This window comes from Plectropomus leopardus, chromosome 19 (genome assembly GCF_008729295.1).
Source record: "Plectropomus leopardus isolate mb chromosome 19, YSFRI_Pleo_2.0, whole genome shotgun sequence".
NCBI lineage: Eukaryota > Metazoa > Chordata > Actinopteri > Perciformes > Serranidae > Plectropomus > Plectropomus leopardus.
In genome coordinates, this window is record NC_056481.1 from 2583314 (window position 1) to 2600053 (window position 16740).

The window sequence follows — 16740 nt, forward strand, 5'->3', positions numbered from 1 at the left end:
GCCGATAACCTACAATCTACTGATGATGAGCTGAATCTGGGGACGCCAGCTGTTGACCCTTTAATTGGTTAACTGTTGCTGTCGTTGAATATTTCGACCAGTCGCTCGTCGGTATGTTGGTTAATTTTGCTGCTGTTCAGTTTCTGCACACTACTCCGGTCTGGTAAGAGCTAGCTAGCGAAGCCGCTTTTTTAGCGATCACCACCAGCGATGCCGTCCTGACCGGACAGCGTCGCTGTGGCAACAATGTGCCCACCCACCAGTCTCCCCCCAGCTTGCCCCCGTGAGTAAGGCCACATTTAGACCAGAAAGGTCGTCCTAAAAATGGAAAAGAAAAAAATCTGTGTTCATAAGTTAAAATTGTGAGAAGATACTCCTGTACATGGATCTGAAAAAACAACCGAAAACGCTGTAACATGCATGTAAAAGCAGTAACACTGGCCTAAAAAAGCATTAAGATTTATAGTGTTTTACTGTAATTTGAGCTGCATTTTATCCAGAAAGATGCTATAAAAATAAAGCTTATTATTATGATTAAATGTATGTATGTTTGGGCGTATTTTTCACATCAGTAATATTGACATGAAAAAGCATCAAGATTTATAGTTTATAGTTTCATCGTAATTCATAAATAAAACTACATTACTCTTGGAATTTAGACTTATTCTTGCAGCAGTAATATTGACTTGAAAAAGCATTAAGATTTGTGACGTTTTACTGTGATTTGAAAAACTGTACATTACTGTTAGAATTTGGCTGTTTTTTTTACAGCAATTTGTTACAGTGCGGCATATTTTCACGTCTAATTAAGTGTTAATTTCAGATGATGACTGTGATGGTGATTGTGGTGGCATCACCACAGAAAGTGCGGTGGGTCAAAGTTAAACAGAGAAGTCTGCCTGTAAACTGTGATGATGGTGAACGACATGTCTGTTTGTTTCTTGACCCGTCTGGTTTTTCAATACCTAAATTCAGTTTGTGCAACAGTATCATTACTGATAGAAGTGATTGCCAAAACTACAGAAATAAAACTCAAGTTGAACTGGATTATCACTTAAAGTGTAAAATCCAGCGGGCAGTAATGCCTCTGTGAGAACAGGAGGACATCAAAGAGGAAACACAGTTTTGGCGAACGTCGCTCGGGTGGAGACGGATTCTTTGCAGCCTGGCGAGGATAAACATTCGACTGTAATGCCTGGAGAAAAGGCTGGCTGAATAAAACGCACTTTAAAAAAGCCTTTCACGTCCTCTGAAAGCTCATATTGTCTGTAACTGTGTTGGAACACAGTGTACAGGGAGGAAGAATCCAAGCCTGACAACGGCTTAAGTTCAGCGATAAAAGCAAACAGTTTGTTGGTGACAAGGTGCTGCGTGGCGCCTCGGGGGGACACGGGTACATCTGTGGCTCTCTCACAGCGCTCCAGAACAAAAGGAGTCGCAGACAGGTGCACCACCCGCGCTCGAAAAGGGATTACAAAGTGCACCGCCTCTTTTTGACTGCAGCAGAGCGACGACTTCTCCATCAAAGTCAGAAATAAACTGCGAATGTGTCAGAAAAACAAAAGCCCACGCGGGTCAGCAAAAGATAAAACCTGAAGCGCTCGCTCTCATTGTTCTGGCGGCTGTAGTCTAACGGCTTCTGGTTCACAAACATCTCGCGGTCTAAATGCGCTCATTTCCTCGAGGCGTGTGCACACGTCGCATCACTTTCTGCTGATCTGGAAACAGGCATCATGGGATGTTTACTGCATCCTTCACCCACTGAAGAAAATAAAGCGACACTAAAGCGACGGAGACGGCAGCAGATTCTAGCTCATGACTCAAACTTTGTCCCCTATGTGTTTGATTTTATCATTTTTCTTTACATTTACTATCATACATGCGGCAGCTACAGCACAGTAATCACAGTATCAGGGGAAACACTTCAGGTGAATAACTTAGGATAATAATTACTTTTTGTATTACAAGTTTAAATAGTTCAAATATGAAAATTATGCACTGATTTGCATACTTCTCCAGAACAGAAAGCTGAAAATAAAATATGTTTGGTTCAAAATTCTTGTCAAATTTTGGTGACACAAGTGCAAAGATTTTAATTTTTTCTTTTTATCACTCTCTTCTTTTAAGGAACAAAATAACTTCTCACATTAACTGTAAATCACAGCAGAAACTCTGCAGATCACTTTGAATCGGTGCTGCTGACACGTTCCTGTTCAGCATTATCAGCATGTTTGAAGACATTATCTGAAGCCATGAGCTCACTCCCGACTACGTAAACATGGACTTAATGCACAGAAAAAAAACATCATGACAGTTTGCTTTCAGGCTCTCTGGGTGATACATTTTTAAAAAGCAATAAGGGAAATGAGGCGCAAAAACCACGGAGCTGATATTCAGTACGGCTCGAGATACAAGCAGCCCTGAATACTAATCCTGGAGGTGTGTGTGTGTGTGTGTGGTGTGTGTGTGTGTGTGTGTGTGTGTGTGTGTGTGTGTGCGTGCGTGTGTGCGTGTGTATGGAGGGGAGAGCAGCGCTCTCCCAGATGGCATCGGCGTGTCAAACGGAGGTCAGCCATGTTAGCCGGGCACTAATTGCTGTTTGGACTAATAGAGGCTATTGTCCGTGATTTCCGGAGAGTCGTAACAGCTCGATACATGAAAGTTAAGTCTCCAAAAAACGTCTGAATGAGCTGCTTCAAGGGAGTATTTGGGAAAAATCAACTCTAAATAAACTTATAAATGAGGTGCTGCAAGTTTAATGTGGTGAAATCATGAATTAATCAGATTCACGAAATTTCTCTACATGCAGAGACGATGGGTGAAAACGGGGACCGGAGTGAGCAGTCAGGCTCTCACTGACTGCCGTTATCACTTTCTCTCTCAGCGTATTTTCTAAAAGCTCTTTTTTTTTTTATTAAAGAGGACCGTGGCCGCGGATGGGTCAAGGCTGCTCCACTCAGCAGGTCGAGGGCGGCTCAGAGCGTCTGCAGGAGCAGATAAGACGAGCGCAGCTTCACACCGAAAAGGCCAAGTACTGAGTTTAACCTCCTTCTCTTTCACACACACACACACACACACACGCGCACACACGCACACACACGCACACACACACACACACACACACACACACACACGCACACACACACGTCTCTGTGGTTTTTTGAGCCTTGAGGACGTGTCGAGCAGTGAGTAGCTGACGTAACATACACGCTCCGCTCTGACTGGACGTTTTGTTTCTAATGTTTTAATTTTGTTTTCCTGAGGAGTTCTGATGCTACATTAGGCGGGTTTCCATTACGGATTTGTGCAAAACTTAAGCAATATTTTTCAAATTTCAATAAAAAAAAGTACTGCGAGATGAAGCGTACGAGGGATTTCTGGGAGCTGATAGTCTACGATTTCACGGATGAATTTTGGATTCAAAACTTCCGGATGATCCGCTCAACTTTTGAAGATGATGCGATGCAGTAACACGTCGTGAAGCGCCGTAATTTCTTCATCTAGTATTAATAAAAAAGGAGGATTTCTGCCTTTTTTTCCGGCCACACGCAACGCACCGTGTTTTTGAGAATGTCGTGACTCTAACTGTGTTCGAAACCGATCATGGAAATAGCACGCTATAGTGTGTGTGTAGTAGCGGAGTAGCAGCAAATTTGGGTGTACATATAATGTACCCTAAATTTTACTCTCAGTGCGATGCGGTCATGTATTTGCAGAGGCAGAAAATTCCAACGTCGTATCCTTAATCTTATTATTCCCTATATATTTCATACACACTACGTAGAGAATAGTGAGTGAATGAGGGAACGGTTTCAAACACAACTTTTGTTGAACATCATGTGACCTATAAAAGTGTGAAATATGTCGTTTGGAATCGCTGAAATGCCGCCTCATGTGAGCATAAAAACTTTTTCGCAAAAAAAAAAATTGATTTTTTTTTAAAAAATTGATGCGTTTCCATCAGGCGTACTTTATATTCGCAAAGACGCCGAGAGCGACGATGTGAAATACCAAGAAACTGACCAATCAGAGCAGGTTGAGCTTCATCGGGAGGCGGTCTTAAAGAGACAGGCGCTAAAACGTAACGTTTCGGAGGATGAATACGGGGATATCCAGGCAGGCAGTTTGGGGAAAATAAAGTGTTTTTTGAACATTTAAGCATGAACCCAAAATACATGTATGGACATGAAAATTAACTCAATATGGGACCTTTAAATTCTGTTTTTGCTTCCATATCTGTCTTCCTTTACTGCCTCGCTCTGTTTTATATTTCTCTACTTCTTGTCTTCCGTAAATCTGTTTATTGCAACATTAAAGTGAAAAGCGCCTCCACATTAAAAAACAGCTCTCTCAGGTATAACCTTGCATCTTGTGCTTCACTCTTGCATAATAAGTCGTAGCTTTGGAGCTGTTAAAAAGGCAATTCTGAGTAAGCTAGCTTAATGGATTGGCCTCTTGGCTGTTAAACACCAACGTGCTAAAAACACTTTGCCCGCTGCAGCGCTTTCCTGCCCGCTAACCAGATCTGATGGGTGATTTAAAGAGAGCAGCATGTGGTCTTTAGTGGATGATCAGAGAGAGGGGTGAGTGAGCTGGATCATGGTGAAACATCATCACTTTTTGATATGAAATAACTCCGTGGCATGGATCTTCCTCCAGGATCATGGAGGAAGAGGATGTATCTGACTGTTACAGTAAAGCTAGTTTTGAATCAGTCACGAGCACCACCAAGAAACCTTCCCTCAGGAAATCAAAACATCGACAAACTCGTACGACAAAAAACTCGATCTCTAAGCAAGCTAGGGGTTAATTTCCAGTAACTCAAAATGTCAAAACACACATCAAGAACTGGTAAAAATCAATGTTTCTGTGGAGAGTTCTGGTGTTTGTGTGATGTCTCTTTGTCTGCTGGTGGGGTCAGACGTCCCTCTGAAGCCACAGCAGAGAGGAGAGGCAGACGGACATCAGAGGTGGAGCGTTTTTGTTTTAGAAGTGGAATACCTGCTGCTGGCCCTGGACTTTGGGGAAATCCTCTTTCTGCTTGCGGGTTTTGGGCCTCTCCAGGCTGCCTTGTTGGAGGTGTTTGAGCCGGGCCGCAACCGTGGGGCCCTTCGTCGGCCCCGGAGAGTTGGTGCTGTTCTGTGGGAGCCAGGAGAGGGCACGGGGTTAATTTAATCTGGTTTATTTTACTCTAACCTATAACTATAACCTCACATCATTGTGCATAAACAAACACTACATGGCCAAAAGTATGTGGACGCCTAAACACGACACCCAAAAGTGACAAAAAAAAGTGTTAAACATCTCCCGTGGTGCTGACTCGGTTCAACGTTGGAGGGTCAAAAAAAAAAAAGTTGGGAAAATTTCATAACATAATGTTATGTTATACATAAAAAAAAAATATATATATATATATATATATATATATATATATATATATATATATACTGTATATATACATGTCTATGTATATATACATGCATATACACATCAATATAATATCATTTAATATCATATAATATACACTTATATATATGAGTATATGAAACATTTTTTAGGATGACGTTTCTCAAGATCTCAAGATAGCTAACGCTAGGATCTCCTAAATTAGGAATCCTAAATTTGGGAGGTACAGCCCCATCCTAAATTCAAAGTAACAGTAAAAAATGGCAGCGCAGTTGTTAGGTCCTTATCAATATGATAACAAAGATCGGGAACAATATGAACACCAAAATATTATAGCCGAGGACCTGTCAAACTGTATGATCAAACTTTAAATAAAGAAAAATAAATCACCGGTCGCCTCTTTTACACGACCTGTTCAAAGTGGGAATATCACAAAGCTGTTTCAAGAATCTAAAATGTCTCTTAGGACGGGCAGATATTGTGTCTTAGATTAATAACAAAGAAAGTTGTTTTCAGAACTGATTTATTCTAAAGGTTTCCTGCAGAAAAACCAAAAAACTGATGTAAAACTAAACTTACATTTTCTTCAGGAAAAATGAGAGACTTCCCAGAAAATAGCAGAAATTGTTCACCTTCTTTGCAAACAATGAGGACGTTGAAATATCTGTATGAATCCAATACGGACACAAAAACAGCAGACTAAGACATGTTTTCCCCTCTTTCTTCTCATGCTTTGTTGATGGTTGTTTTTCCATTTTCTTTTCACCAACAGCACTATTATTATATCAAGTTTGCACGATGATTGTAATCATCTGATTGTCTGCAGTTATTTTGCTCCTGAAAAGTGATTTTTTCTCTTCAAGCGGAGCCACATAATGAGCTCCTTGGATCTGTCGTTAGTCCCGCTGATGTTTTTGAACCTTTATAATCTCGCTCTGACTTTAACATTGTTTTCACGTATTTATTTTTACTGTGAAAAAAAAAAGAAAAAAGTAAAGAAATGTTACAGAATGATCCGGTTCTGCTTCTTTACCTTTCATGCATTTGTAAACAGCGTGTGCACAGTAAATGAAAATGCTCTACCGTGGGAAATATTGTTTTAATGACCAATATTAGTCTGCAACGGTGTTTTTCTCTGCTGACATTAATCACTGTTGGCAGGAACTTTAAACAGCGCAGCGGCCCAAACGTCTTCAGTGAATACAAACAGGACCTGAATTTGAACAACTGCAGGAGAGAAAATAGATTCTTTCAGAGAAACGTTTCTGTCTGCAGCTCCTCCCTCCCGTCCCCCCGCTCGGTCCCTTATTTTGACAGCTACCTGCTCAGCGCCGTTGTGTGCGATAATACCAACAAAAACAGGAGCTCTATACTCAGCTAAATGTGACGGCGGAGCTGTCAAGAAGAGCCCTCGCGGCCACCGTCTGCGAGCCAAAAAACTCAACATGGTCCGCCTCGATCCCCGACGCGCCGCACATCACACCATCAATTACAAGGTTGTGTGTTTACACTGATAAAGCTTCAGTTAACAACACAAACTCACAAACATCAGGTTATGTTCAGAGGAAACAGAAAGTAGAAGAGGAACTGTTAACAAGGTGAGAAAAAGAAGTTCACACCAGCAGCTACAACTCAAACCACACTGAAGGTCACGTGAGAGCTCATAAAAAATGTCTTTCTTCTGTTATTTGCTCAATTTATTGGAATATTTTCACTGATTATTATTCTTTCAGTCAAAATTAGCAATGGCACATATGATGTTTAAGGTTAAAAATACTTCAAAAACTGTTCAGTGATAGAGAGAGTGGGGTTACAATTTAAGGGGAAAATTTAATTTCAAAACATACAGTGTTTGTGCCAGCAGTTTTAATTTGAAGCTAAAACAACATCCAAGCATAAAAAAGTTTAAAAGCATGTATAAAAACATGATTTTCACAAGGTACAAGGATGAAGCAGGGGTTTAAAAACCACCAGGTGACACCTGCACTGACACATGTAGTGACACCTACAGTGACACCTGCAGTGACACATGTAGTGACACCTACAGTGACACCTGCAGTGACACATGTAGTGACACCTGCAGTGACACCTGCACTGACAGATGTAGTGACACCTACAGTGACACCTGCAGTGACACATGTAGTGACACCTACAGTGACACCTGCAGTGACACATGTAGTGACACCTACAGTGACACCTGCAGTGACACATGTAGTGACACCTGCAGTGACACCTGCACTGACAGATGTAGTGACACCTGCACTGACACCTGCACTGACAGATGTAGTGACACCTGCACTGACACCTGCACTGACACATGTAGTGACACCTGCACTGACAGATGTAGTGACACCTGCAGTGACACCTGCAGGGACGCATGTAGTGACACCTGCAGTGACACATGTAGTGACACCTGCAGGGACGCATGTACTGACACCTGCACTGACAGATGTAGTGACACCTGCAGTGACACATGTAGTGACACATGTATTGACACCTGCAGGGACGCATGTAGTGACGCCTGTAGCGACACATGTAGTGACACGTGCAGTGAGACATGTAGTGACACCTGCACTGACAGATGTAGTGACACCTGCAGTGACACATGTAGTGACACATGTATTGACACCTGCAGGGACGCATGTAGTGACGCCTATAGTGACGCCTGTAGCGACACATGTAGTGACACCTGTAGTGACGCCTGTAGCGACACATGTAGTGACACCTGTAGTGACACCTGCAGTGACACCTGCACTGACAGATGTAGTGACAGATGTAGTGACACCTGCAGTGACACATGTAATAATTTTTAATAATTTTTATGGCTAATATTGCTAATATGGTTAATGTGGAAAAAAACTGCAATATGATAAGTTATTTCTTGTGAAATATCTAATATTCTCCCCAAAATGTCTAAATGTAGCCACACTGTAGCTACAGTATATTAACACCCATCAGTGTGACACATTAAAAAAGACTGAAATAAAGTGGAGAATAAAAAGAGAAAAGGAGGACGGCAAAGAGACAGTCAGCAGAAGCAGAGTCCACAGAGGACGGAGAGGGCTGGTTTTTAATTTACCTTTCTGCTCAGTGGCTCAGAGGTGCAGGGAGGGGTGGGGGCGGCCTTTGGTTGCGTGCCGTAGCGTTTATTACAATCTTTTACAGCCGTTCTCTGAAATATCTTTGATCCGTGGCACAGACATGTTATCACACCAAACATCAGCAAATCAGCAAAGCAAACCTCTGTGTGACTCATCAATAAGATATTTTAAGCGTCTTACCTCCAGCTCAGCGATTATCTTCTCTTCCTCGTTTTCGTCGTCCTGAATGGCGGACGCTGCGATCACAGGCGGGGTCGAGGCGGGTCGAGGCGTGTCACAGGGGGTCCGCCTCAGCTTCACCAGAGTTTTAGGAATCTCGCAATCTTCTTCCATCTTAAAGGAGAAAATAAAGATGTTAAAGATGCTGAAGTTTAAAACCTTTGAACTCACAGCAAATGTGCAATTTACTTTAAAATATGGGGAAACGGCAACGAACAAACTGGTAATAATATAATTTAAAAATTGCAAGAAATTAGTAAATTTAGAAAATCATTTGAAAAATATTTAGGGAAAAACTATATCTATTATTATATATATAATTACATTAGTTGTTTTTTTTATTTTGACACAAAATGATGATGATGATTTTTAAGCACTTTTTTCGAGGTCATTTCCATGTTAATAATATATATCACAAATGTTAATGTTTAGAATATTATATTTACAAATTGCAAGAAATTAGTAAATTTAGAAAATCATTTAAAAAATGCTAGAGAAAATTTCTAGGGAAAAACTACATTTTTTTTTTTTTTTTTTCTTGAACTTTTTGCCAATTTCTTGCTCATTTTTGGGATATTTCTTTGTTTGTTGCTCATTGCCTTCTTGCTGTGTGTTTTTAAAAAAATTGAGCCAAGTTTCAAAAGTTAATAAAGTTAGTTACGGCACACACTATATCTTTATTTCAGTGTTATCAGCCCGATCCCTGCTGCCTGTCTGCGTCTCCAAACTTTGTTTATACAGCCACTCATCTGTTCTTCGTACTCACAGTAAGCGCTTTAGTGGGTGCACACTAATTAGTGGATTATGCCTTTTTTGTTAAGCACAAAAACCAAATTTCCTCGCACTGAATTTGCAGTTGTGAGGATTTTCTATTTTTCCTCACAGTCTTATGTCAACAAAAACTGAATATATTTTAGAATTGAGACTTTTAAGTCGGGATAAACAAGACAGCTGAAGATATCCTCTTGGGCATTTTTACACAATTTCTAAATCACATATGTTTGAATAATTGAGAATGTACTCAAAAATGAAAATAATTAATGGTTGAAGCTTACTAACAGATATATAGAGGACTTTTTTTTTTAATCCCAGCAGGAGACTGTAGTGTTACAGCAGCTTTGCAAATAAAAAATAAACTTTTTTACTTTTCAAGTACTTTCGGATTTTAGGACATTTCTATGACTTTAGGACATATCTAGGATTTCTCAGATTTTAGGGCATTTCTGGGATGACATTATGAGGACTTTGAGACATTTTCTGGATTTTAGGACATTTCGGGGCCTTTAGGATAATTCTAGGATTTAAGGACAATTCTAAGATTTTAGGGCCATTTCTAGGACTTTAGGAAATTTTTCCTATTTTAGGATATTTCTAGGACTTTGAGACATTTTTAGGATTTTGAGACATTTTCAGGATTTTACAGCTTGTCTAGGATTTTAGGACTTTTGGAGAATTTTAGTAAGCTTTCTGCAGAATTTTAGTAAGCTTCTAAGACTTTAGAACGTTTCTCGGATTTTAGGACATCTTTTGGATTTTAGGACATTTCTAGGATTTTAACATCATCTCTAGGATTTCAGTAGGTTTGTAGGACATTGTGGTCTTAGCTCGGACCCCTCTTGGGGGGTGTGGTGGATCCTCCACTGGCACTTTTTTTGGATAAACAAGCTCTATTATGATGCTGATTTTTGCACTCTGGCGCCTGTACACTTAAAGCACAAAAACAATTCCCAGTGTGAATACAAGTACTACGAGTACAATATGTACTGTTACTGTCACACTATCATCATCATCATCATCATAAATAACAGACAACCAAAGCAGTCACCTCCTCCTGCTTTAGTGTTTCACACTTGAATGGAGACATGAATGAAGGAATATTGAGTATTTGGTTCACAGAGAACGCTTCGACAACAGCCGGAGAAACACAGTCGGAGCAGTCCTGTGGGTGCACTGACAGAAAGGGTCACAGGACAACAGTTGAGAGCTGAGTATAACAGTGATGTGATGCAGATACTTTGCAACACATTTTTTCTGTCAGCCTTAAAATGAAAAAAGAAAAAAACCTCTACACTGATTTTGAGTGTCCTTCGCCTTCAGCAAGAAAGAAACTATAAAAACACATTTCAAAGACCTCAAACCGAACTTTAATGTGAATGAACTGCAAAAAAAAGAAAAATCCAATCTAATATGAGCCACTTGACATTCAAGGGCCGAGGTCCCCGAGGACGGTTTCAGCACCTCGTTGAATCAGCGCCTTAAAGGATTCACGCTGTTCTGGAGACAAAACTACACTTGACTCAGCAAGTTTCTCCACAAAGAGAGACAGAGATCAGGTAGATCAGGGAGGCTTTAGAGCCGCAGGAAAACCAAAACATAAAACATAGTTACATTCAGACTGTTAAGGTCAAAAAATGCTCCATTGAAACCCATTCAATGAAACCCCCATTTTTACTATTTTTCACCTGATGACATCATTTTTAGAAAAAAACGCTGTTGCAGAACAAACTGCATGAGATTTAACAGATTTTTACCAACAGCAGTATTATAAAGGTGTGTTTCAGCTGTGGCATGTCACTAAAATTAGACATAAAACTGTTGTTTAAACTCAGAGTAGCTCTGGACTCTCTGTCACATCATTAATTGAAACTGCTGGCTGTTTATTTAGCGTCTCCGCGGTTCACTCGCTCACGAGGAACAAACAAGGTCAGTGTTTTAATGAGAGCCGTCACTCCAGAAACAAACACTGCTTTATTTACTGCAGCTGTATTAAAACTGACTCTCATCTGAAACCTGTAGAACAGCTTGAAACATTATCAGTTTCACCTTAATTTTCAGGCTGTAGTTCATCATTTATCATTACATGATGCGGGAAAACTCCCCATGAACATCAGGACAGGCCGATGGACGTCGGGAGGGGCATTTCAAAGAGAGATCCCCTCTCCGCGGACGGCTGGGTGTGCATTAGTTATTATTCACTTGTGAGGACCAACTTTACCCCAGAAATCCACTTTCTGGGGGTCAGGAGTCATCCTCACATGTAAACAACGACTAATACGCAGGTGTGTTTTTGTTCGCATTAGTTATCACACATCTGTGAGGATCAATCTTAAGGTGCCAAAGGTGACGGTCGTTCTGCAGCTGATCTTCAAACTTGGTCGTGAGAGCAGCGACCAAGTTCTTGTCCGTTTCCATCATTTGCAGCTGGACAAGATGAGTTCAAACTTTGTCTTCAGAGCTGAGACTAAATTTGCTCTGGCGGTGAGTGCGGACTTCTCTTCCTGCCATTGGAGCTGTTTGTTGTTGAGCTCCTCCTTTGCCTCCTTCAGAGCAACGGCAAGTCTGCTCTTTTCTTCAGTCTCTTTTTCCAGCTGAGCCTGAGAGGACAACATGGTTTTTTCAGCCTCCTGCTGGAAGGAGAGGTGCTGCATCTCTTGTTGTTCTTTGGCCTTTTTTAAGGCTGCAGTAACCTTTCTTTTTTGCTCCTCCAGCTTTGACTGACTGGAGGCCTGGACCTTTTCGAGCATATTGGCAGCTCCAACCTTTTGTTGCCACAGAGCGTCCTCGACTTGCTTCAGTTTCTGCTGCACTTGTTCGGTCTGAGACCTTTCATGCACCAAATACTTTTCCAGCGCTCTTGTTCTTGAGAGAGTCTCAGTTTTGGTGTCTCTTTCGATGCGAAGCTGCGACACCATTGCGTCCATTTTTCTCTGGAGGGCGTCTTTCTGGTCCTTCATCTGCTCCAACTGATCTTTCAGGAGCTTGATGGTGGAGGACTGCTGCTCCTGACGTTTCTGAGCTTCGGTCCTGTCCACTTGTAGGAGGCTCTCCAGCTCCAGCTCCACATTGGTCCCGGTCACGGCGAAACAGCGCATTCGCCGAGCGAGCTGAAATTTAGCTGCCTTCAACTCTCTCAGAAGGAAGAGTTTTTCTCTTTCCACCTGAGCCGCTCTGTGTTGGAGGGACACGATGATACGGGCCTGGTGCTCCAGGTGTTTACGAGCACCAAAGTCCAGTTGGGTCTCTGGCTCCGTGTTGGTACTGGCCTCTGCGACGGTCCGGAGCTGTGTGGCGGTCTTGTTCCCGTCGCTGGATGCAGAGCTGCCTTGTTTAGCTGCAGCTAAATGCAGCTGGGCATTGCCGATGCTCTCCCTTTTGTCCTGGAGGAGATCCAAAAAGGTTGCAAGACAGTCCTCCTGGATGTTAAGGAGGATCCTCCCCTCAGTTGGACTTTGGGTGAGTGTTGCGTCCTCGTTGTTGAGCTCGCACTGAGCCTGCTCCTCCAGTGTGCTGAGATAGAAAGTGATTTGAGTTTCCATTTTCTTCTCAGTCAAGTTGATACGATGACTTTTGCAAGTGTCAACTTTATTGACATAAACAAGAACATATTGCCATGGCAACATGTTGTTGTTGATTGTTTCAAATATCAAAGTGGTTTGATATTACATATTAAATACACAGGTGACATATGGTGAGAAAAAACATGCTATTTCCACTAGTTGCTCTGTCAGTCACTGACATATCCTCGGCTGTGATAAACAAACAAAAAAAAGAAACAAAAAAAATCTTCTTTGCATGAAGCATATTTTAAATAATTATTTTTTTGTGTTACATTAAATGTGTTCTTTATCTAAAACCATTGTGGCGTCATGACAAAAACCTGGCATTTAAATGGCTAAAATTCTGGATATTAATAAATGTTCAATATTTATCAGTAGGACTGATGTTTGTTAAAAGTTAACTAGAAAATAACATTAATGTACAGTATTTTTTATAGCTTTATTTAGAAAAGCACTTTTGGGCGTGGAGCAATACGATTGTGTGTAATATTATTATTATTATTTTTTTTTTTGCTTATGTTGCTTTTTTAGAAACTGCAAATTTGTTTTCTCAATATTTGCACTGCAAAAAAATGACACCAATGACAACAATGGATGTGAACACTCCCTCAACCAGTGTGCTAAACTGATTAGCTGCGATGTGACTTGAGCTGAGAGGGTTTGAAGGCACAGTCATAGTTTGACGTAACAACAAAATTAACCCTTTGAGACCTGAGAAAATTGGCTTGATTCTTTCAAAAACACAGAAAAAAGGAATGAGCAACAAACAAAGAAATTACCTGAAAATTAATTTAGAAAAAAAAAAGATAAAAAATAAAATAAAGTTTTAATAAATGTATTAATAAAAGTGTTTGAAAAATTAGGATAATTTTGTAACACAATCTTAAACATGCAATTACAATAATTAGAAATATCGTTTTCCCTACCAAGTTGCTTGTTGCCGTTTTTTCTCATCTTTTTTGAAAGAAAATGCACCAATTACTCAGCATCTAAAAGTTTAAATTCTTGTGAAAGGCGTCTGAAAGCAGCACAAGAAAAGCACCGTTGCTCCAGGTTTTAAAGGGTTAACGTAATGAATATCAGTGTGACAGACTTAAACTTCCTCCTCCTGGACTGCTGAACGTGTCTCACCTTCATATTCTTGTTGGTGACGATGACCTCTCCGGTGCGGTTGGTGGGTAAGGCCGTGCGCTGACGGGAAGCTTCGGCGAGGCGGCGGTGGAGGCGGAGACTTGGAGGGTTTCTCTGTGCGATACCTGGCCACGTTCAGATCCACTGTGAACGGAGGACAACAATTCAGAACTGAAAACGACAGAAATCAACTGTAAAATGTACTAATTACAACATAAATAACCAACAACCCACCCGACCCTCGATGTGAACCGGCCCCCTCCATGCTGTTCAGCTTCTGGGCAGCCAGCTGCACTTTGCCAGGCTGCTGGTCCCCGCTGGGTGTGGTGGTTGATGTGGTATTGGCTGTGGTCCCAGTGGTCCCAGCCGCAGGAGACGTGGCTGTGATGGAGGTTATCGGGATGGTGATCTGGGGCTTGGGGGGCACTGCGGCTTGTTGATGTGCCTGGCGGCGAAGTCGAGGTCCGGGATGGCCTTCATCAGCTCGGCCTGGGTCTCCTCCAGCAGGCGGTTGATGTCCTGGGCGCTGAACTGGGTCAAGCTGGCTCGCTTCTCCTCCCAGTCCCGCTCTGCCGCCTGACACATTTACAGATTTAGACAAATGATGAGCTGCAGTGTGTGAAGGATGAAAAATGATTTAAGTATCAAAAATAAATGTCGAGATAAGTAAATACAGGAATTAATAATAAAAAAAGTCTAAACAAATAGAGAAATAAATAAATACATAAAATAATAATAAATATATTCTTAAAATAAAAATGGATATAAATAAATAAATGTACAAATGTGTAAATGTACAAATAATAGGGTTATAATAAATACAGGAATAAGTGAGTAAATACTTAAATAAAGAAATAAAATAATAAATAAATGCAATACTAAAACAAACATGAAAATAAATTTAAATGCATTATTCATTTATTAGCTTATTTCTGTATTTATTTCTGGAATTATTCACTATTTTAATCATTTATTTATTCACGCATGTATCTGTTTAATTTAATGCATTAATGCATTGCAACATTTATTTATTCTTCTATTTATGTATAATAGATACATCTATGTAATTATTTACAAAGTCGTCTATCATTTCTTCACATTTATTTCAGAAATTAAATTCTTTAAATTTCATTTCCTTATTATCTATTTATTAGTTTTTATCTATTCCATATTTATCTATACTTTTTTAAAAATGTATTTTTATTTTTCCTGTATTTATTTATTTCTGTATTTAATTATGTATGTATTTGTTTATTTTTAATTGATTATTCCATACTCATGTATTTATTACTGTATTTATTTATTTATTTATTACTGTATTTATCTATTTATGTATTTATCCATACTTTTTTATTTTTTATTTTTTACATGTTTATTTACTTTTCCTGTATATATAAATTAGCATTATTCATTGATAATTAAGTCATTTTTCACCCTCCATACAAACACGCAAACTACAGACAGGCCCAGCTGGAAAAAACATAATTAAGACACATTTAGGAAACCAGGTTTTCTAATGTTACGTTGATAAATGGATTCATAAACCAAATGCTGCAGCTGCTGTGTGTGCAGAGTCTCAATAAGAAATTTAAGCACCTTCAGATGCGATTTCAAATGTAAATGGACATTTGGCCAGCTGGCGTATTTACAGCGCTGAATAATGTTCACCGAGTGTTAAATTATTCACAGCAGTATGAGCTGAAAATAAAGAAAAATAGACATAATCATTATCTGATTTACCAGTCTGACTTCGGCCGACACGGATTTGTCGGCAGGGCGTCGACTCGGCAGCTCGTCGAGGACCCGGTTTCTGAAGGTCATGGAGGGCTGGATGTCCTGCTCGGGGCCAGAGGTGTCTGCGTCGCCGCCGGAAACGGGCATCCAGTTGGCCAGGCCGGAGCCGGTGCTCAGGTCAGTGAGGCTGAGCGGAGGACTGTTCAGGATGTCCAGGTCGGAGCTGCGACTTATGTCCTCCGATCTCTTCTGTGATTGGCTGGAGAGGTCTTCAGGGCCTTTCCACATGCCTTCTGTCACCTGTCTGTACAAATAGGATGAAAACAAGAAACTACAACACAGAGGACACCCAATTTATGGCAAATAAAGCTTTTAAGACAAACAATACAAAAAATAAAATAAAATAAACAACATTTGCAATAAAAAAGATGACAAAAAGATTGTGATATTTGATTTTCTCCATAGATCTACTTACAATTTGCTTTCAGTGTCTTAAACCCCTCTGCCACAACAGTGTTATTTTATTAAAAATTATTTTAATTAATTTCTTAGAATAATTAAGCATTTGCAAAAAAATTTCAGATGATAGTGAATAATTGTAATGACAAAATGATAAATTCCCAGAGCCCAAAGTTACATGAGAAAATCATCAACAGAGTGCTTTTTAGAAGTTAAAATTACAACAATATTGCAAAAAATACAATAATAATAATAATAATTCTTCCTATTATTATTATTATTATTATTAATAACTATCAATCTTTAAAAACTGCTGATGATTTATTTCCGGCAAAATACAAATACATTAATTG

General features: G+C 40.0%; 1 protein-coding gene across 1 annotated transcript in view; it reads right to left on the reverse strand.

Moving 5' to 3' along the window:
• Nucleotides 1-4054: 4054 nt before the first annotated feature.
• Nucleotides 4055-16740, reverse strand: part of LOC121959247 (SRC kinase signaling inhibitor 1-like) — a 102046-nt gene continuing 89360 nt past the window's right edge. The window contains 8 exon segments of the mRNA XM_042508473.1: nucleotides 4055-5139; nucleotides 8486-8587; nucleotides 8688-8840; nucleotides 14195-14239; nucleotides 14241-14338; nucleotides 14429-14623; nucleotides 14626-14770; nucleotides 15935-16259. Coding sequence (XP_042364407.1) covers nucleotides 4987-5139; nucleotides 8486-8587; nucleotides 8688-8840; nucleotides 14195-14239; nucleotides 14241-14338; nucleotides 14429-14623; nucleotides 14626-14770; nucleotides 15935-16259 — 1216 coding nt within the window. The 3' untranslated portion in view covers nucleotides 4055-4986.